Source organism: Strix aluco, chromosome 2, assembly GCF_031877795.1.
Source record: "Strix aluco isolate bStrAlu1 chromosome 2, bStrAlu1.hap1, whole genome shotgun sequence".
Lineage (NCBI taxonomy): Eukaryota > Metazoa > Chordata > Aves > Strigiformes > Strigidae > Strix > Strix aluco.
Genome location: NC_133932.1, coordinates 108,980,351 through 109,001,939, shown reverse-complemented (window position 1 = coordinate 109,001,939; position 21,589 = coordinate 108,980,351). Strand labels below are relative to the sequence as shown.

The following is a 21,589-nucleotide window of genomic DNA, read 5'->3' as shown; positions in this document are numbered from 1 at the left end:
TAGCTCAAGGGGTCAGTGAGCACTTGCAGTATTAGCTCAAAGCAGGAAGTCTTCAGATCAGAGGTATTAAGGCAAGCCTGGCTAACTGAGCCCAGGCAGCTGGCACACTCCTGAGCTGATGAGACCCAGCCTTCAGGAAGGGTGAGGGCATGTGGCCATCTCAGCCCTTGGGGGTGGGGGAGGTACAGCAGCAGAGAAGCAGCTGTGCTGTCTCCAACACTCACAGTCAGGTCCCAGGCCAGGTGTTGCTCCAAACCCTACATCACTGGATTGCTGATGAGGAGTGGTTCCATACCAAGACTTCTACTCAAGAAGTGTTAATCTGACACAGGCAGACTGATATTTCTCCCTCCAAATTCCCACATTCTACTGCCCTGTGGAAAACCCTGATGCCAAGGGAAGGAGTGTCAGATTTTTCCAGCAGTCTCCTGCAGACTGCTGGTCTCCACTCACCATCAGGTTAATGCTCTTGTTTAAAGACAGACAATTGTCTTAGATTAATAAAGTAGGGATTACCTGTATGTAGAGACATCTAAGCTCTAAAGGATCCAAAAGCTCATTAACATGACAATCAGCTGACAGTAAGTAACTCTTCAGAGTATTATTGCTCTGCACAACAGAACTTCATGTAAGTTTATTTGAGAAGTTGTATCTACACAGAAATACATTAAGTACATCAAAGTGAGACTGCTTCACTTTATTCTGAAGCAGCAAGACACTCTCCAGGAAAAGAGATTAACTTTGTGTTTCCCTTTTTTCAGCTTTCCCTTATGGTTCAATAAAGTTCACCTCCACAGCAAATGTCTCACTATAGACTTTCCATGTTTTAGACTTGTGAGGGTTATCCAGCTCATTCCTGGGAAGGTAGAGTCTGAAAGACAAAATTCAATATATCTTAGGCTGAAAGACATGATTTTCCTTTCAGACAGCCAAGAGAACTTCAAGCTCAGCCCTGAAGTATTAAATATAGCCCCAGATCTTGGATTCAGACATCAGCCATGCCTGCACAGGGCTTGAGATGTGAAGTAGTCTCAGAAACATACAGTCAACCTGATGGGTTTGTAGGTTGTTTGTTTTTTTTTTTTTTCCAGAGCCCCACAATGCAAGATTGTTAAACTAGTGTTACATTCAGCCCAATGCTTCCTGATGGATACAACTGGCAGGAATTTAATAACTGACCTTCCTCATGGCAAGGATTTGATTCAGTATTCAGTCAAGCTCATCAGGCACGTTTCCCACTTTTAATGCTTACCAAATTCATGTCTAGTTATCACTTAATAGCACTTGTACATCAGCTGTGGCTGAATTAGACAGAAGCACTGCCCTAACAGCAGTTTCATTTCTGATCAGACCTAGTCCACCTCACGTCTACCAGAATTTTCTAAGCAGAAAGGGAGACAGTCTCTACTAAATTCTCTTTAAGAGAAGGTCTGGTGGGACATCCTCCCTAGCCCTGTAAGAAACAAAGCCCTTGGGTGAAACTTTTGAGATGGCACCGTTGCAGGGCTGTCAGACAGCAGGCATACATTTCTCCTGGCACTGGTTTGATCTAACCAGTCTGCAGTCTCGATGTCTGCAGCTAGAATGCAAGGTGCATTGCTGGCTGAGCCCATTAAGTTTGGAGTTATGAACACAGGCTCATGGCTTTCTCTCCTCATGCTCTGATGGGATCTGTTAAATAAAAATTGCTTTCTTCCTGTTCCAGTCATGGAGAACACAGGAATTATGTCCTATGCCAAGTTCACTGTTCCTCTGTCTAAATCTGTCAAGTTTGGTAGACAGAAGAGAAGACCTCCTGTCTCTGCATTTCTACATCACTCCCCTAGTGAGACACACAAGCCCAACTTTCAGTGTCTGGAGCTCCCCCAGGAGTTCTAGTCTCAACAAGAAAAAAAGAGTAATTTCTACACTTTAACAAAAGCATAAGTAGTAAAAGAGCCTTTCTTTGGGATCCCAACCATCAGTACCTCTAACTCTGGTCTTAATGTTTGCCTGCTAAGCTGCTGAATGAGTTCCAGCCTCTCAGGCAGCCATACTATAGGATGGCAGAGTTGCCTTTGGTTTGAATAGTTAGCATTACTTTTTTGAATTCAAGTTCATTAGCAATACTTAGAGTGCTGAGGAAAGACTCCAATGGATTAAGTTGATCAAGATAAAGAGCTCACATGTTTAAAACACTTGTCACAGTGTGAACAAGTGTGCACCAACTGCCTGCTCACAAGTTACAGTTGAGAGTCAGAGACCAGTATCCACACAGAAGCTAAGACAGGCTGGATCAGCCACCCATCTCAGCTATGTTTATGAACTTCCACCTCTGTTCAGACACCGGCAGCTAGGATCTGAAGGCAGCTGCTACGATCGCTTACCTGTTATTTTCAATAAAGGAAGTGTTGAACCAGAAGAAGAATGGGCAGTTGTCATAGCCTTTTGGGAGATCCTAAAAGGAAAGGCCTTGTTTAAGGACTCCATTCCACAAAACGACTCTATTTTTGCAGAGCAAGAGTACCCACCTGTCCTCAGTAGTTTGGTTTACAAAGCTACAGCGCCAGAGCCAGTACACTTGAAGAACCCGGTATCACACCCAGATCACTATTGTCATTGAAGTTACTTTAGGACTAGGTCACTCAAACTTCATACAACAAAGCGAGACACCCATGTTAGAAGCAGCAGGTACTCAACTAAGATGTCTTGGTTGTACTGTATGAACAGCCGGACACCTCTCCTGCCTGCACAGGCTGATGTAGCAGCATTTGCTGCATCACTCGCACAGTGGGGCCACTCCACACAACAGGAGTCACTGGGGAGGAACACAGATTCTGCCCCACACAGTACAACCAGCCCAGCTGCAGTTTACACTGCAGCCTCTCCTCATACTCAAGTGAAGGTCTTCATGCTGTTATACTTACAGAAAGCGATTCAAATCTGACTTTCACATCACCGCTTATAACAGGACTGTCTTCCAAGCCAATGACTACAGAGTCACTTTCAGAATCAAGGAAGAGCTGGATAACAGAGTAAAGTATTACATTAATGAAAAGTTACTGCAGAGACAAGGGACCAATTCATGACAATACCTAGCTGCTCATTCATGGTATACAAATGCAATAGCAGCATCAGAATAGCAGCCAACAATTTAAGCCACTCAGGTCAGAGTGAATTATTGCATTTAATTGACTTCTAGCAAAATCTTTCACTATCTTACCCCTACTTTTCCTGTGATTTAGCAAAGCTTAGTTTTTTCATTCTCTCAGAATTTACAGCATCTATTTATTTAGATAGTTTCATGATCAGTATTCAACTTTTACAGGAAGACATTTTTGACCGATAAGTCAGCTTTCAGCTTCAGTGACTCAAATGACATGATTTCATAGTACTCTCACCTTGCAGTTTCCTTGATTGGCACATACACATTCTAGTACAACTTGCTTCCTCACTATTATCTGCACCTTCATATCAGTTCCATTGCCTTTCCCAACTCCTAGGAAGAAAAAAGTTGTATTGTACCATAGTACATACATTAGCTGGAAACATAAGTGGTCACAAAGCCAAGTGCAATCCTATTCAAAAGTGCCTTCTCTCCAGAATGCCTCGCTATAGACTTTAGAGAACTCACATCCTAAAGGTAGCTCAAGATTCAGTGGTTGATAACTGTATTTTGAAGTACCAGTGAATCCTACCAGTGGAGCCAGAACAGGCTAATGTAGAGTCTAGTTCCACTGACTGAAGAACAGCAGTTTGAAGTCCCCTTGAACGAGTAGTGCTGAACTTCCAGCCTTTTATCAAAATTACCAGAACATATGTACAGAAACAGTTGTGTGTATCAAGCTGAGAAACATTAGTGGACCCAGTTCCACATGTGAAGTTAATCTCACCTGAAAAGTGATTCCCCTCCCAAAACAGAGCAGGTTGTACAAAAGCCACCATTTGACCAGACACCCAGAAAGTGACAGAACACATGGGGTAACTGCACTCCAAAATGCTCTTCACTACATTTTAACTCTGCCATTTGAATTCTCAAATCGCATTAAATCTACATTCCTATCATGGGCTTCACAAGACAGACAGTAGACATCAGCTGCCTGTATTAGGAAACCATTACAAGATAGAGGAATGCCCAAATTCAAGAGTTCTTACCATGTATAGAGTGGATTTTGAGGTTTTTTATTTTGAGTTGTCTCTCTGGTGGGAGTTTCAAGTTATATTTGTTTTTCAGGATCTCGTAATACCCCACATACCTACTCTGTAATGCAAAAAACCCAGACACATTATGCAGTTTCTGTACCCCACACAGACTAATTCTAGGCAGAAGTAGGATTAAATAGAACTTCTATGCAGAGTTCTTAGCTCTAAGTACAAAGACAAGAAGAAAGTAGCCATTTGTTCTTCCCCTCCCTCGTTCAAACAATCCTCTAGACAAATTCAACATCTATATTTTTAGCAAGTATTTGAGCTCCATGTTCTAAGAGGTATTCTGTACTTTTGGGTTCAGCAAGAAGTGAGGAGCTTTTATATTGTAGCTTTAAAGGACAGAACATTTAAATGTACAGTATACTTTCATTTTACAGAAGCAGATTCTGAAGGACAGCTGTACTTCCATTCTATTTTATGCCAGCAGCTAAAAGTACTTCTGTAACCAGCTTCATTTCACAGTACACAGTGAATCAGAATGAGCACAGCCCCAGACAGTGGTCTGAGGCAGTAACTTGTTTAGTATTTCCTTGTGAATGCAGTCTCTAGAGGAGGCATTCCTCCACCCAGGCACAGCAGTGCCACGGCCCTCCCCAGGCCAGGCTGCAGTGCATCCCTGATAAACAGCCCAATTGTCTTACATGGTCATGCTCCTGTGAGGGTGGGCAAACACTGCAACAGGTTGCCCAGAGAAGTTGTGGAGCCTCCATCTGTGGAGATATTCTAGACCTAATGGGATATGGCCCTAGGCAACCTGCTCTAGCTCACCCTGCTTCAACAGTGGGGTTGGACCAAAAGCTCTCCTCGTCTCGACAATTCTGTTACCTTAGATAGCATAATTCAGATTTGGTGATATTACAGAGAAAGGCATAAGGAATGTACTTGGACAAATGGGGGGGAGGGGGGGGGGGGGGGGGAAGATGCACTGCAACCCAACGAGTCGATAGTCTTCCAATGCTTAAAGAAAGAGTACAGCACGTTCAGGAGTTAATCATTAGTAGGAACCTACATATCTGAAGTGAGACAGGGGAGGTGGGGTAGCGTAAGCACTCACAAGGCTAGTGTTGGTTTGGCTACCGTTACTGGACTGGGTCAAGCTCACCTGGGATGGAGTTTCAACTCCTTGAAACTTGGTGCTTGTGCTTTTATCAGTTCTTCTCTCTCCAAAGTAGTCCAAACTTTCCTACATAGGAAAGTAATTTCAAGGGTTAAGATATTCATCCCACTACCATTCCCCTTCCTGAGAAGGGGACAGTAAACTAGAATTACACTAATCAATTCCAGTAAGAGAATATAAGTGAAAATATGCAATAGCTGTTTTGGTACCTTCTACAAAGAGGCTTTTAACTAGAATAAAGTACTAATTAGGAAGTCAAATACATTAAGTCTGTGATCCATGAAAGAGTGCTAAAAAAGCACATTGAATGAGGAGAGCAAAGTGCTTTTTAAGCAATTGCTTTAGAACCATCTATACGGTTTACAGTGCTCTGTGGCACACCAAGCCAAACATTAGGTTCAGATCTTCACAAACCAAACTCGGAGAAAAACAAGTGACTAAATGGATACACACTCTGGCCAGACTATCTTGAGTGACCCGGGTCTTCTGCAACCCAGGTCACCAGACTGATACACCAGACCTGGGATACTAAAGCAGCACATGCATCTGTCCTGGCTGGGACTTGCTGATCTCTCTCCCTTTCCCCCGAAGGGCTTGAATTGCTGTAATTCTGGTAGTCAAGACAAGAAAATTCTTGATACCTCACACCAGTTGGATGGAGGTTGGGGAAAAAATTGCACTTTAAAACTACTATCTTTAGTGAAGCATGCTCAGACACCATCTACAGTTTAAGAAAGTTGTACCTTAAAATCGTAGGTCTATTATGCCTTCAAAAAAGTACTTCAAAAGTTGGTATCCTGTTAAGTTCTACTTTCCCAGTTCTTCCCAATCAAGAATAGTCTTCATCAAAAAGGAATTTACATAGTAGCAAGATTTGCAAGAATTTCTTAAAACAGATTTTTCACAGTATCATTTTTTCAGTATAGACTTTTTGCAGAGCATTAGTGCATTTCACCAATTAAATAGGTTCGAAAAGGCATTTTGAACACTATAAGATTCAAAAAATAAACACCAGTTTTTACCTTTGCGCTCTCAAACTGGTCACTGTCTATGAGCCAGGTACAGACCATTGTTCCAGTCCTGCCTGTATGAGAAGAGACAGGTTGAACTACAGGAGTTCAAAGGTATTTGGGATTATTTTTGTCAAGATGAAGTTACAACTTTTGAAATAGAAGAGATAACAGGAGATAAGTGACACCAGAGTAGTCAAGTGCCTGTATTTCTGGGAAGAATGAGTTAAAAGACAAGATACTGCAGTTTGTTAACTTGTTCCTTAAAAGCAGTCCCCACATTTCTTTGTGGTATTCCTAAAGATCCTTAGGAAGCTGGACAGTATCTGCATACTCCATTTAGCAGGGGATACAGTCAAGTACATGCTACTAGATTAGGTTAGACTGGCACTTGCTAATGCTCTAAGTCTCAAGAGTTGCTTCTCTGCTCCAACTTTTTTTTCCCCCAACACTACTAAGAAGGCATCAAGACTGCTAGCAAAGACTCCAATATCATTTCAGTTCTGACTTTAAAGTCTCAGAGGTCAAGTCACTCCTCCCTACACTTGTTCTTCAAGCTGGTTTTGGCCTGCAGGTAGTTTCAATGTTCAGTTTTGCAAAACATTTTAAGCTATGGTTCCATGTGGGGGAAAGAACCTTCTTTACGTTAAGTAACCACCTGGTTTAAGCCAAGCGTTTACAACAGTAACAGCAGGCAGCTACAGATGTCACGGATGTTTGCAGGGAAGTTTGATTTATTTGCACAGCTATCAATGTACTTCAACAGCTCCCATGCTACTACAGGTTGTAGATAGGACCCACAGGTCAGCTCATGCCCAGCAGCTTTGACTAGTCTGTCCCCATAAGACTACATTGCACTTTATCACATAATACTTTGTGTATCTCAATTTAAGATCCAGTGGTACCTACAACGTTCCACCCCTCTACTGCAAGAAATTAAAAAGCTTGAAGTATATTACAGTGCAGGATATTCAGCGTGGGTGGCTAGCTGCCAGGGAGCCAAAGCAGCAGCTTAACACTTTTGATAGTAGCAGTTTCAGTAGCTCCCTATCCCCAGCCTCTCCTGTGGAACTACAGTTCCAGCAGCCAGGACAGCAGGAAGTTATTGAAGACCATTTTAAGAGATCAGATGCCACCTTAGATTAACAACTAATTTGGGCTACCTAGAAAGAGGGTTGTGTAATACTAAACACACAACACTATACTGTTGCTAGACATCACAGTGTCTGCAGAATTTGTCAAGCTACACTCTAAACCCATCTCACGCTATGGCTTAAGGCCATACTATCATCAAAGAAGCCATGATAAGAATAACATGTAATTTTTAGCATACACAGATTAGATGTGAGAAGTCCTACCTTTGCCTCCTTTACAGTGAATTGCTATGATGTTCTTTTCATCTTGACTCATCCACTCACGGACACTGGCAGTGAATTTCAGCATGTCCCTAGGTAAGAGGAAAATTAATGGATCAAAGCAAATGCCCACATAAAACTATCATGATGTACGTATTTCTTGACAAGACTCACTGTAGCGCTGGGACATTGTGGTCATCAATAAAGATCCTTTCCACCCTGTAGTGGAAGTACTTGGGGTCATAGCCTTTTTCACCTACAAAGAAAGATCTGAAGTTATGCCAGGAAGGGGAACAGGATTGCAACAAAGAAAGTGTCTTGTGACACACAACTGCTGGTCTGAGCATAGACTAGTGTTTAAAGTACAGTATTAAAAAACAGACAGATAAAAGCAGAAAAACTGTGAGGTAGTTTGGCTAAGCTGATCTTCTAGTTTCACACCTCACTCAAGTGAAAATTCAAGCCCAGATGGCCATTCCTTTCCATAGGGGTTATTTAGGGATCTGAAAGTTAATGTTCTGATGTACTGTCAGGGCTAATCACTGTAACGACCACCTACAAAGTGGTAAAGAGCTGATAACACCACAGTCCTCATCTGTGACCCCTCATCCATCCCTCTGCTGGCTAGAGGACAGTTTTATTGTTTCAGGACTTGTATTGAAGTATTGATGCTTCTATATCATACCTTGTCTGCTTCCAGCTCTGACGCTCTACCATGCATCAAAAACCACAGGATAGTTGTTCCTGAAGTATTTTTCATTGTCTTAGCCACCTCCAAACAGAAGATCTTTTAACTACTCACTCACTCTATTCTTCTAAGCCTTCATTAGAAAAATCCTTCAACATCACCCCAAGTTTTTGCCCAGGTTTAGTTCTCCACTTTAAGAGCTTTGGAACATTGAAGCAATTGTTCAGCATGAGCAAGGAAGTCTAAACTGAAAGGCATCCAGTACCGCCTTTGCAAGCTTCGGTACAATATATTAGATGCTCAAAGTCAGTAGCCACATTCAGGACAGAATGTAGTCAGAGACAGCTGTGTGCTTTTGACAGACTTTAAATTCTTGGAGATCTGGTATTGCCAGCATCATACCTTGAAAAGATGTTTTCCTGTTTAGCAGTATTTCAATAGAGTCAGCAGCTAAACATACTTACTGCAGAGATTGTAGACTTTATAGTGGTCTGCATGTTTGGTGTCCAAAAATCTTACAACTTCCTAAAGCAATAACAGGATACAAGTTCAGAGTAGATAGTGCTCTAATCCTTATTTCCACTGCCACCTCATCCCCCACCCCCCAAATGGCGTCAGCGACTGCATTCATAAGGAGCCCTAAGACAGCAGGTCTTTCCAGCCCAATAGCTCAAGTTCTTGTGTGGAATAAAAGTATTACTGTGACTATCTTGCCTGCCTTAAAAATTTATGTTTCCACAATATCAAGCAGCATAGCTCTAAAGGGCATTAATGCAGACCTTTTAAAGATTATTTAGATGAGTATACAGTTCTCATCACTCACACTATTACTAGCCTGGGACAGAACTGACTTGGGTCTCTGAAGCATTCCCAAGGAACAGGGGCATCAGAGCACCAGTGCGCACACTGCAAGATATATCCCACTAGGCTTAGCTAAGAGACTACAATACAAACAGTGCAGCACACTGGAGACCACCATTTAGTCATTCCAACCAGCCATGACAGCAGGACTAGGACTGACCTGACAATCTAGTCCATAGGTAGATTAGTGGGAACCTGGAAGTAAAACAATATTCAGAAGTACTGAACTTGGTAGGTGAGAGATTTTTACCTTTATAGGGTTCCTGTAGAAAGACTGCTTCCCAGAAGATGGAAATGACATTGCAATAATGCGATCTGTGGAAGAGACAACAGTCAGAAGTAACATTGGGAACCCTCCCCACATGTAAGAAGTACACGATTGAGAGCAACATCATTATGAAACAGCTTCTTTCCACCCTAATTATTAGAACCACCTACCCATTTCTGAGAGGTTTTCTTCTGCATTTAGTATAGCCAGAGCAGAATAATGTTTCCTGAAGCATCAGATACCATTAAGTGTCAGTCTCCATAGAATCACAGGGAAAAATACTATGAGTTAGTTAACAGTTTCTTGGCTCTGGTTCCCTAGGCCTCAGGAGAATATCTATCATTACATACAGCATGTACAACCTCTCCCCTAGTAGGCAAATCCTTGAGAACAGTGTCAGAGTTAGGAATCCATATTTCACAATCCCACAGAAAAGGAGTAGGCCTGGTTTGACTTCATACTTAAGTTTCATTAGTCTAAAACATTGCCTGTATTTCATGTCAAGCACTTATTAACTGAATAACTACTGTTAGCAGGATATAACATGCTGAAAAGTGTCATTTGCTTCTACAAACCAGTAATATAAGTGAGATCCAGATCAAAGCCATCTTTCATATAACGCCTTTTGTTTTCAGAGACCTGCCGAAAGAGTAGAGTTAGTCTTCCAAAGAAATGCCAGAGATCAACAAGCATTGCCTGTTACTAGGAAAAAATTACCATCTAGACTCTGAAGTCAAGTCATGAGTAGCAGAGCTTCATTTTGCTATAGCAAAGTTTACAGCATTAGCCAAGAATAACGTTTATTGTGTTAGCTTTTAGGTAGAAGCTCCATACATAATTTTTACCCTGAGGTATCAAAGTTTGTTCTAGTGGAAAGAACACTGCAGATTCTTTGCGGACTGCAGCATGAATCTGTCATTGCTATTGGAGCATTGAGGGGCCAAGGGAAGGAAGAAGAAAGTTAAGGGCAGCATAACCAAGACTGCTTATTCCCGAGCAAAAGGACACACTTGAAGCTTCAAGTACCACTTCAGTGCCCCTGATGAAAATAAGAAGAGGCATTTACAACAGGTAGGGCTTCAACAGCTAGGTTGTTTTGTCTTCACCTGGAATAAGCAGCAGAAGCATTACAATTCCTATCCTCCCCCATGTGAGGGAAAACAGTCCATGTATCACACAGACTAGAAAGTATTGATTGAGACACATGGTGGTGTTGCAATCACTTTGATATGCTGGCGTTCCAGGTCAAGTTGTTGCTTACTTGAACAAAGTTAAGAATTATTAGCTATACTGGAGTTGAGGCAGAGCTCCAGTACCTTGTCAGGGACACAGAACAACACGCTGTTTTGGCATTATTATCAATTGCAGGCCAATAGGCTGTGGGCAGTCTTGCTACTCACCATTGATGGCTGTCTGAAGAAATAGATAGAGTTGGAAACAGTAACAGTAGCCTAGATATATTAAGAGGCCAACTTACCATTCTCCTGGTCACCACTTCAAGTTGCTTCTTTTGTGAAGCCAGGCGAAATATTCTTATTAAGATGACAATTCTCAGAACTCGGAAGAGAGTAACCATTCTAGATAAGGGTCAGATTCACCATGAAAGAAAATGAACATAATTAAAAACTTAGCTGCAAAGCTTAAAGCTATTCAAAAGCTGTTTCAGAGACAGTTTAAAGCTTTGTTGCATATACTGAACCAGGACTTCTCAGGCTGATTTTGGAGAAAATACTATGCTTGAAGAATACCATTGTTTTACTGAGGTTTTTTGGGAGTCTTCTGAACAGCTAACAGAACTAGGAAACCCCTACTTGCTCAAACAGACTTTCACAGGCACCTCTGCGCAGTAAGCAACAAATTCCTTTAACACTACCTATGTTATTACCCCCAAATTCCTGTTCCTTGAAGTTTGTTCTCAAGTATATACTTAAGTGTAAGTAGCCACCTGAAAAACAGCTGAAAAGAGAAGCTGGACAGGCTATATTACACCATGCCTTGATTAAGAAACCTGAGAACAGAGCTGTATAAACCCTGTGTTTAATCATTCAGCAACTTGAACAGATGATTTGGTTTGAGGAACTTTGAACTGCTGTTGAACTTTGAAGCAGGCAAGATGCTTATGTGAGTGGTTCTACAGAAAGAAGTGAACAGGGGCAGCTGCTTTTGCATACCACTAGGGACTAGGGCAAACTAAAATTCGTTCCTTAAGGAGGTATGTGAGCATATACTTTTAAGGAGCACATGCACATATTTTAGGTCCTGATACACTTAGGTAAGAATCCTGGTGAATACCTACAGTAAGGGGAACAAGTATTATGGAAACATTATCCCATCACCTCCAGTTGAAGACACTGTGCTCTCTCCACTGATGTGAAGCTTAAAGTCATCAAGACAAGGTTCTCCTGGACAACTAGAGGAAAGCTTCAGTTCTTTCCCCTAGCTCCTTCGTAGTCCAGGGTCACCTTGCTGTTTTCAGGAGTTCGGTTGGAGCTAACAGCCAAGGAGATGAACCAACACTGGAGTGAAGACTCCATAGGCCCTCTCCCCAGCCTGAACCACAACTGTGAGAAGCAGCTCTAAGATAAAGGCAGTTTGCAGACTTCAAGGAAACATGTAACTCATCCCAATGCGCACCTAGCTAGACCAGATTAGAAACAGAGACCATAGCCCTCCATCAGAGCATGTTACCTCTATGAACTGCCACTGAAATTTCACCTGTCACATATATGCTCTCATCCACATAAAAGCTGTTTAGATTCTAATTATTCTGAGATGCATCAGGTGTTTTAAGACTGCTGTTTGCTTATTGAGGAAGGTCTATAAGGAAAGAACAGTGATAAACCTCAGGCAGGCTACTGGGACTTAGCTGGACTGCGTGGACACTACTGGAGTGTTAGGTAGTAAGACCATCTCACCTCAAGATCTGGGATTTGGCTAAGTCTGAGGCATCATCTAGTGCCAGATAGAAATATTATGGTCATAACAGGACTAAAGAGCCCTTAGCAAGAGAAGCCTCACAGAGGGCCTCAAGAATTACATGGGTGAGATGGTAGGCCCCAGCTGATTATCTCTCAAGAGCATCAGTGTGAACTCCTTTTTCTGTGACCCAAAAGCCTATTCTAAATCCCCATCAACTTCAGCAAGTCAGAATACAAGGAACTTGCACATACTGATCTACAACACTATGAGTCAGTGCAGGATCAGGCCTACTACTAACATAGCCTAAAAAAAGTAGCAGTGCAGATTATCCTGTCACAGTGCTATTTCTCCTACCAGATGCTGCCATAAGATGAAAGTTGCTTTAATAAAATGTGGCCAGAGAAATAGCAAGTAAGCACTAAATTCAGATTAATATTTAAAAAGACCTAGAAGAAAACAACCTTTTATACTGAGGCTGCAAAAGCTATTCCTTTGACAGTTCTATTTTTTGAAAAGTGAGTTTAGCTGGCATTTGAAGAGACTACTAGTACTTCCAAGTGTTTGTCCAATTCTGGATTCTTCAATAACTAGACTTTGAGTTGGTTTCTTCTAGAAGAATGTTTCCCCCCTTGTGCCCAGTAGCCAGTTGAATTGGGGGTGGAGGGGGTGTGATTTTTTTAAAAAAAAAAAAGAGTTCAACTTCTCTCCCTGGCTGATGCAAGCAAGTTTCATCAATTCAACTGTAGTTCAGTCTCCATCAGAAGTGGATTCCTCTCACAGATTATTATCTGATCAAGCTACAGAAATCAGATTGAAATATGACTTGAATTAACTTATGCACATCAGCAGCATGTTTCCCCTCCCCAGGGCACGGCTGAAAAATCCTACGTATGTTACTATGGGGCTCTTGAGAAAGCAAGGTGGAGGAAACAAGACAGTGTGGCAACTCTTTGTATTTCAAGGTCCATTAGATGGAGATCCTCCCTCAGTTGTCTGTTCCATTTGCTATTATAATCCAACTCTTCTTTCTGACCTTCTTCAGAGTCTCCTCTCTATCCGGGCTGCTGCACACCTTCCCCCTGCCCCACTCTGCCCCCACCCCCCCCAAAAAAAAAAAGAAAAAAAAAAGCTTGGCTCAGAGAATCTGATGGCCTCACTATTCACTTTTAGTTACTCCAATTGTTTAGATCATCTCTGTCTTCAAAACAGGGACAGTCTACAGTATAACTGTAGACCAAAGTTAGGTGCCTCTGTCCTTTACTAGTCCATACCGTGAAATACTAGATCACGAATATGCTGTGTTAGTATCTAGCTTAGAGGTGCCCAAGAAAATTCTCAGAAGATTATCAAAAGACAGCTCACATTTAACAGCTGCCATACCATTCTTACCTCGGTATCTGATCTGCTGCAGCAAGGTCAGAGAAGGAGTATGTCATGTTAATTAACAGAGTGCCCACCACTATGAATGCATCCAAAATATTCAGTTTGGACTGGAAATAGTTCCGGAAGCTGAAACAAAGGAGAGTTTTAGACAGATGCCCACATGGATAGCAAAGATTGAAATACATCTTTCAGGAAGAGAATCACCTATACAGAAATACTGCTAGAGACAAGCTCTCCTGAAGTAGTTCTTAATACTCAGCACTGAAGACTCACTAAGTAAATATTCTTACACCTGGTCTACACACATAAGTCACAGCAAAGCTGATGTGGTTTCCAAGTGCTCACTTATACCAAAAGCACTCTACAGATTATTCTATAGAAGGGTAATAGCCAATATACACAGCCAAGAAGAGATGTGGCCATTGTCTATGACCAGAAAATTAGCCTACAGGGCATCCATGTTCATAGTCCAATCTTGAACTATTGCTTCCTTGCTAGCTTGAGTACTTGCCACACTGACTTAATTTTCACCCATGTCTTACCCTTGAACAAACACCCTCAGGATAACATCGATGAGAAAGAAGAGCGCTATTGCCAGGGAAACACCTTCGAGAATATCTCTAACACCCCTCTTCTCACTGATAGCCAGATCCACAATAACAATTATAATGTCCACAAAGATAAGTACGACTCCAAATACTCTGCAAAAAGAAAAATACAAGTCATCTTGAGAGGTAGGAATGAATTGCTGACTTTTATTGACTGAAAAGCACAAGCCCAGATTTTTGTTTTAAGCTTATCTTATATGTTATATATATGTTATCTTACATAGAGATTGAGGCCTGCTTGTATAAGCAGCTGAAGGATTCAAATTGCATTTTTAAGTGATCTGCCCAGAGTATATCATCCATGTGGAATTGTACATTTACCTCACACTCAGCTGTAGTTGACCTATAATTCCACAGCTACATAGAAGTAGTGCAAACCTGAATGCTTTACAGCACACAAGTGTCAGTGCTATCTTTCAGCTTACTTGCCTTCCCTCCCACCTGTGATTTACTATAGTCCCTTAAAAATAACTGTCTTTAATGGCTTACCTTGTTCCAGCACCTACACTGCATACAACTGACCAAATAATTGCTCAAGGCTGACACAGACCGGAAAAAGTCATTAAAGAACTTTTATCCAAGTCAACAGCATTTACAGTTCTGACTTTCAGTTCTCTTTGGAGAATATAGTCATATCTATTTAATACTTCCTTCCCAATTAAAGTACTTTGCTCAGGTCACCCTTTATGGGGGTGATAGGGGATTCAGTACTTTCCAGACAGCAGGCTGGGGTCACTGTTGTTCAAGGAACTTCCCAAGTTCTTACACCAGAAATAAGGACTACTTCTACCCTGCCCATATCGTTACAAGCATGATCTTTTACCTGAATCCAAATGACATCACAAATGGGGAAATCTTTCTCCTAATTGCACTGCAAGAGAAGAGAACTGGCATCAAGACAAGTGACATTTTGCTACTGGCATCAGCCACAAGAGCACTGTTACATTCTTTTGTTCACATTATTTGGTTTTTGAGTTCTGTATAGTAGTGATTTCTTTAAAGGAGATTACTCATTTTCATTCATGAAGTATACCGGTTAAGACGGTACTTGAAAGCAATGCTTTGACCACTTGTTAGAAAAAGTACTCATCAGCTACAGACCCTAGAAGTACAGCAGTATGTACTTATGCATAACACTAGTCAGCACCACAATTCCACTGACACCAGAAGCCTGACTTAATGCCCAGTTATAAGCTTTAAGAAGTGTGCTTATATAATAGTTATTGGTCAAGAGGAAGATTAAAGGATAAACAGATCTTAAGGTATACTGTTCAAGATATTAGCTTATAGTATCAGAGGATTTTTTTCCCAGGCATGGAAAAAGCTGCACTTGTTAACAACTCCACTACTGCTTGTGTGCTCTTGGAATAGAGGACAAATCCTTCTTCCCCCTTTCAAAGGAAATATTGGTTTGGCTTTCAGACCGAAGACTCCAGTGCCTTTTAAGAAAATGAGTTACTGAAGCCAAGTTCTTTCAATTGTGAGAGTTATCTCCAGCCCTACCAAGGTTGCAGCTCCTGTTTTCACTTACAGGAGATTATTTGCTGCTTCTCTGCTTTGTTTTATGTCTTCTTGTTTAAAGCTAGGCCTTTGTGTAACTATCTCCCTAGCTGAAAGTCTCTTTAGGCTACACTAAGAACCAAGGTAGAAGCAATTATCTGCTAACCCCAAATTCTGGCAGTTTACTTAACAGACTGGCAATCTGTTTTTCAATCTTGGGATTACTTAACTACTGTAAGCACCGAGTCTTTTCTTAGACACTTAAAAGAAAAGACCTTGTCCAAGTATATCTCTAACAGCAGCACCTACCAAAAGTTCTGACATACTGACAAAAAATACTAGTAGATTCCTTCCATATTGTTCACATACCTACCCTATCTTTCCTGTTCTATACCGTTACTACACTTGCCCTCCCCACCACCATTAGAGATACCACTGTTACAGGAAGTCTTTGTCAGCTCAATAATGCATGCTGCACCCCAGTGATCCTGTCTGAACTACTTGTTTCCTCTAGGGTAACTTGAGCATTGCATTTCACTTGGTGCATATCCTTAACACGTCAATAACTCAGTTTAAGACAAGGCTAGATATCTTCGAAGTTATGAAGAAGCATTTTGCTGAGCTTACTGAATTAATCCACGCTTCTCATTATTAGGTTCATACCTTAAACTAAAGAACAAGGTCTAACCAGAAAACACCTGCATCCTTAAGCAGGAAGGAGATACTTAGGTTGTAGTATCCACTTTTCCTACAGAAGTCAAGGATGTAATAACGGGTCGTATCTTGAAGGCAGCCTAGCATATGGGAGGTCCTCCTTGCATTTATGAACATCTAATATCTAAGGAAGCACTGCGGTATTATGCTAACAGTTTGCTGGTCTGTGTCTTTGCCCAGTCAATCCTACATTGCAAATGTATTAGGTACACCAAGACTTCAGCTTCCACAGTCTAAGGACAAGTACCTTTATTAGATGCACTAAAGACTGAAATATATACACACCACTCCAATTTGGCCTGCCAACATCTTAAATCAGTTGATGAGAACATGGCACATTTGCTCACATACTTAGGTTGAAGCCTTTGTGAAATGCATTTGTAAATGCCACCTTCTGAATTCTAGAAAGACATCACATAAAAGAACTGAGACAACAGGCTTAGTCTTACTGTTCTCGAGCTGCAGGAACAGAAACAGGTCTATTCACTTGTCACTGACTTGACTAAGTATGCTAGAAGAGTTAGTAATCTGGTGACAGGAGTTAAACTCTGTTAGAAAATAACTACTTCAGGAACAGAGTTAACCACTAGCAAGTTCAGACAGTTTAGTCTTGATAAGGGCATGATGCTTATCATTTGCCCCTGATACTCATTCACCTCATTTTCTCACCAGTGTTTGTGCTCTCCCACTTATTCTTTTGGGAAAGTTTAATCAATGCAGTTTGGACTACCCATTCTCCATAATATGATGGACTTGTTCTTGGGGGGGGGGGGGGGGCCTTTCATCTCTAGAGGCATGAAGAAGCTTCCTGAACTTACTTGTCTTTTTTATGTACTAGAACAAATGTCAGTATCAAGTGATTTATTGGGCTTATCTCTACTTCAGCAAGCCATCTGCCTTCTTATTTTGCTCAAGACTTTCCACTTTTGGGGGTAAGCAAGGCTTTTAGTATACCATTAGCTTACTTGGAACAGCTGTCTGGTTCATTATCCTCATCACGACCATCATCAATCTTTACTGTGGGCTCTTCTACTGTTGGAGAGCTGGCAAAGGAATAACACAAGTCACATACTGACACAGATGTCAACTTTATACATTGCTACCCTTTGTTGTTCCAGAGAAAAGAATATTAACTGTCAGCCGAGTAGCAAACAGCAGCCTGGACCAGAGCACAGGCATAGTACCAGGAGAAGAAAGACTTCCCCTATGCTGGCACAGCAGAACCCCTTGGCTTGTACCGACTTAGTTCCCATTAGTAACCTATCTCTCAAAAGTTTCTCTTTTGGGGGAGGAAAGAAACAGATGTGTTCAGCAACAGGATAAAAGGCTTTGAAGTAGGGCATCCAAGAGTCTGATGAGGACTTAAAAGTCCAGTCAGACTCTGGAAGTGATAGAAACATACATATGCAAAATTGCTACAGAGTCCAAATGACATTAATGCTATTACAGTAAGCTACTTGTTCAGAGAACGAATGTTTTCACCAGGAAAAGCCATAGCACAGAGATGTTTTTGTGCAGAGCAGGATACCAGACCGGAAACTGGAAGACCAGAGCAGCAGCAGCTGAGCTAGTGCTGGAACAGCATATTCTGGGGGTAGTGGCTGTTTGCCATAACTTCCTTAAAAGGGTCTTTTCAGATCAAGTTTTTGTTCAGCCACCTGAGAAGCTTTGAAGGCCACATCATTTTCTCTAAAGTCATCAAGTGTAACACCCAAATCCAGGAGTTTCTAATTCAGCCTCCTCCAGAGAAATACTGTGCTGTATAACAGCACAGCCACAGTGTTTGCTGTGGCTCTGCCTCTGGCATCATTACTTCTTGGGCAGGAACAACTACATACATCTACTCAATATTGATGTTTCCATGCTGTTCTGAGACAAATCAAGCATGTTTGAAGTGTCCGTGTAACAGCTCAAAGGATCCACATATTCTTCGTCCTCCACAATGGACCTGTACACCAGCACTGCTTCTGCAGGGTGGGCTAAACCCCTTTTAAGCAACACAGTGGATGATGCATCTCCTACAGTTTCAGCAGCCAGTACTGATGGTTCACCACCATCAGTATCAGGCTGCATAAAGGAATGATTCCACCCCCTCAACAATTTTGGTATTTAAGGCTAATTTTCCATCTCCAGTATCTCTAAACACCAATACCTTCATTTTGTTCCTAGAACTGAAGCGAAGATCTAGCAATATATGGCCATTCAGCTTTGTTCCCAGCTATTCTTACGGGATATTCACTTGGGAGTTTCCACTTAATGTACTACTGAAATGCTTCACTCATTAAAGCAGGTTGCTGCTGCTACAGCAGTTCTGCTGCAGATCACTTGCTTACACTTCCAGACACATGAAGCGCACCAAATGCCACCTACTTATCCTCTATTGTGATTGAAATAAGCCAAAATAAGAATGAGCAACAGCAGTGTTTTGGGTTAGGAAGCCAATCTTTAACACAAAAAGAAAACAGAAGCCAAATCCACTGTGCTCTCACACAAAAATTCAGTTCTAGATAATGCTTCCCTCAGAGGGAGTTTGTTTTGCTGAGCACTCTACGTCTACTTGTTGTCCAAGCTGGAACAAGCTCTCTGCCACAAGCTACTACATCTAGTCTTTGACTACTGGAATGGAAGAGAAGAAAATGCAGATATACTAGAAGAACCTATTTCCTCCCCACACACACTCTCCCTACAGAGCATAATCTCTTCTGACTGTTGACAGATAAAGGGAACTTCAGACTTGAGGCTTTTAAGGAGAGCAGAGCAAGAGCATCTTGCTATACAAGAGACCTTGACAGTGTTTCTGGATGCTAGAAGAGAACAGGATTTACTGCCATGAGCTTATTATACCAGGGCTGGGTGCTCTGTACTTCTTAATTAGCTCTTAACTATTTGCAATAAGTCAATCATGACAGCATATTCCTCTCAAAGATATCACTGCTCTCCAACAACAGCATTTTAAGGGGGGAGGAATACAAAGACTATATGCTGTACAAACTTTAAGCACTCCATCATTATTCTCTTTGTTACATTTAAAGCACTAAGAAACTCTAGACAGGGGACCACACACAGCATATACTTCAATCCCAAACCCATACACTGGTGCAGTTCATTTCACTCACCTGGACACTTCTGTCAGCTCTGCCCCTTGTTCATACTTCACAGTTGTCATTTTGCCTGGTGTTGTTGCTCTGCTGGTCTTAAGAGAAGTACACCTAGTTAAAGAGAGATCAGTACAAGAAACAGTGAATACCAGCCTCACAGATTACCAGCAGACAAGCTTCTGCTCCATTTCCAGTTACTTCCCCGTGCCCCCAGCTGACAAAGCACAATCTTTATAAGGCTCACAAGAGTCTGCACACTCTGCAGCGTGGTGGTTTTTTGGCTATACCTAATATGCCACAGTGACAATAAAACAGCATCTTTACCTCACGATGAAGCATTTTCCTCTGCTTCAAGCTATGAAACACACACGAGCCCCAGCCGGCACCTCTGGGAGGCTGGGAGCCCCGGGGAGCGGGCCCAAGACCCCCCCGGCGCACATCAGCGTCTCCGGCGGGAGGCCCGCGCTCCGACCCCCGCCTCTCCACTGCCTCAGACCTGCCTCGCCGGGCGGCAGCCGCCGCTCGGGCACAGCTTCACAGCCCCAGGGAGGGAACCGGCTCCCACAGCGGCGGCCACGGCCCCGCCAGCAGCCTCCCCACCACTCCGGAGAGGGACCGGCATCGGCAAGCCGCCGGCACCCCTGCCCAGCGGAGGGCCCGCAGGCCGAGCCCCGGCCCGGCGGCAGCCACACGGAGCCTGGTGCTCCGCAGCCCCAGGGGGTAGGGCCCGCGGTGGTCCCAGCCCCCCAGGAGCTCCCTCTCCCCCTACCGCCCTCACCTCAGCGCGGCCGCCCACCTCCAGCCGCCGGGCTCAAAGTCGAGCCCAGACACCCGCCCCCGGCGCTCCGCGCACTCAGCGGAAAGTTGCGTTAAACTTCCTGAGGGCTGTTCTCCCGACCCTCCCGCCTTCCCTCACCCCGGCCGCGCCGCAGAGCCCCACTCACCCCCCCGAAGCACGAACACCCTCAGCCCAACGGCCTGAGGCCGCGGCTAAATGGCCCGGCGGGGCTGCACCTGCACCTGGGCCGGGGCCGGGCCGGGCGGCACCGCCCGCTGCCATGGCGACGCCGCCGCCGCTCCCGACACCGCCCGTCACCTCGCCGTGGTGAGCAACAACCGGGTGGGCAACAACCGGCGGCGGCAGCCGGGCCAGGGCCTGCCCGTCCCCCCGGGGTCACGCCGCCCCCGGCCCGCACAGGCCCGCAGGAGCGAGGAGGCCGCCAGCCAGGCCGCCCCCCTTCCCCCGAGCCTCGGCCATTCGGGCTCTGGCAGCTTTGCTGCTGCGCCTTGACGCCTCGTAATGCATTTCGCGTGGCATGGCGGCTTTTGGGGGCCGCGATGGGGACAGGGCTGGTGCAGGTAGGCCGCGGGCTGTGGGCCAGTGAGGCCCCCACGGCCTGTGACAGCCACTGCCTCCATCCCGGGCAGAGACGCGTAACATTGAGCACTTACTTTCTTCACATAACATTGAGCACCTTATGTTTTTGCAGAGTCGGAGCCTGCAGGGCCAAACACGGCGCGTTACCCTGTGCTCTGCAGAGGCTTCACGCCTACCTCCTCGTTTACCAACAGTCAAGCAAGAAGCAGTCCCGGAGCATGAGCATCGTGCGGTGGAATAGTGCTGCTGCTGAGGCCAGGACGGCGCTGTGAAGTTTTTCTGCAGGACGCTCGGCAGCAGAGGGAGCTCAAAGCGAGCTTTTGGGGGCTGCTCCCAGGGCTGCTGGAGCTTCGCCAGGGGTAGATGCGGTTAACCGATGGCAGGAGACTTTCCGGATGCCTCTTGTCCAGGAGAAATAAATTCTTTAAGACGAACGCTGAGAATAGGGGGCATTTCTGGGCAGCTGACTAAATAGAAAGTTTCTCTTTCAAGTCTGTCATAT

The 21,589-nt window shown here is 43.5% G+C and overlaps 1 protein-coding gene across 2 annotated transcripts; it reads right to left on the bottom strand.

The window, feature by feature from the left end:
- Nucleotides 1–586: 586 nt before the first annotated feature.
- On the bottom strand, nt 587–21,208 carry LOC141920272 (phosphatidylinositol 3,4,5-trisphosphate 3-phosphatase TPTE2-like). 2 transcript variants are annotated; one of them, XM_074816962.1, is made up of 19 exons: nt 21,162–21,208; nt 19,728–19,820; nt 17,577–17,654; nt 15,221–15,268; nt 14,332–14,490; nt 13,796–13,915; nt 10,965–11,064; nt 10,063–10,126; nt 9,470–9,534; nt 8,823–8,883; nt 7,845–7,926; nt 7,674–7,762; nt 6,328–6,389; nt 5,291–5,371; nt 4,135–4,240; nt 3,381–3,478; nt 2,907–3,002; nt 2,367–2,437; nt 587–871 (listed from the first exon to the last, which is right to left on the bottom strand). In XM_074816962.1, exons 2-19 carry the CDS (start codon nt 19,775–19,777, stop codon nt 769–771), a joined length of 1,533 nt encoding a protein of 510 aa, XP_074673063.1. In that variant the 5' UTR covers nt 19,778–19,820; nt 21,162–21,208; the 3' UTR covers nt 587–768. The 2 variants fall into 2 exon arrangements, with proteins under 2 accessions (XP_074673063.1, XP_074673062.1); XM_074816961.1 differs by lacking the exon at nt 21,162–21,208 and adding an exon at nt 20,034–20,047.
- Nucleotides 21,209–21,589: the final 381 nt, after the last annotated feature.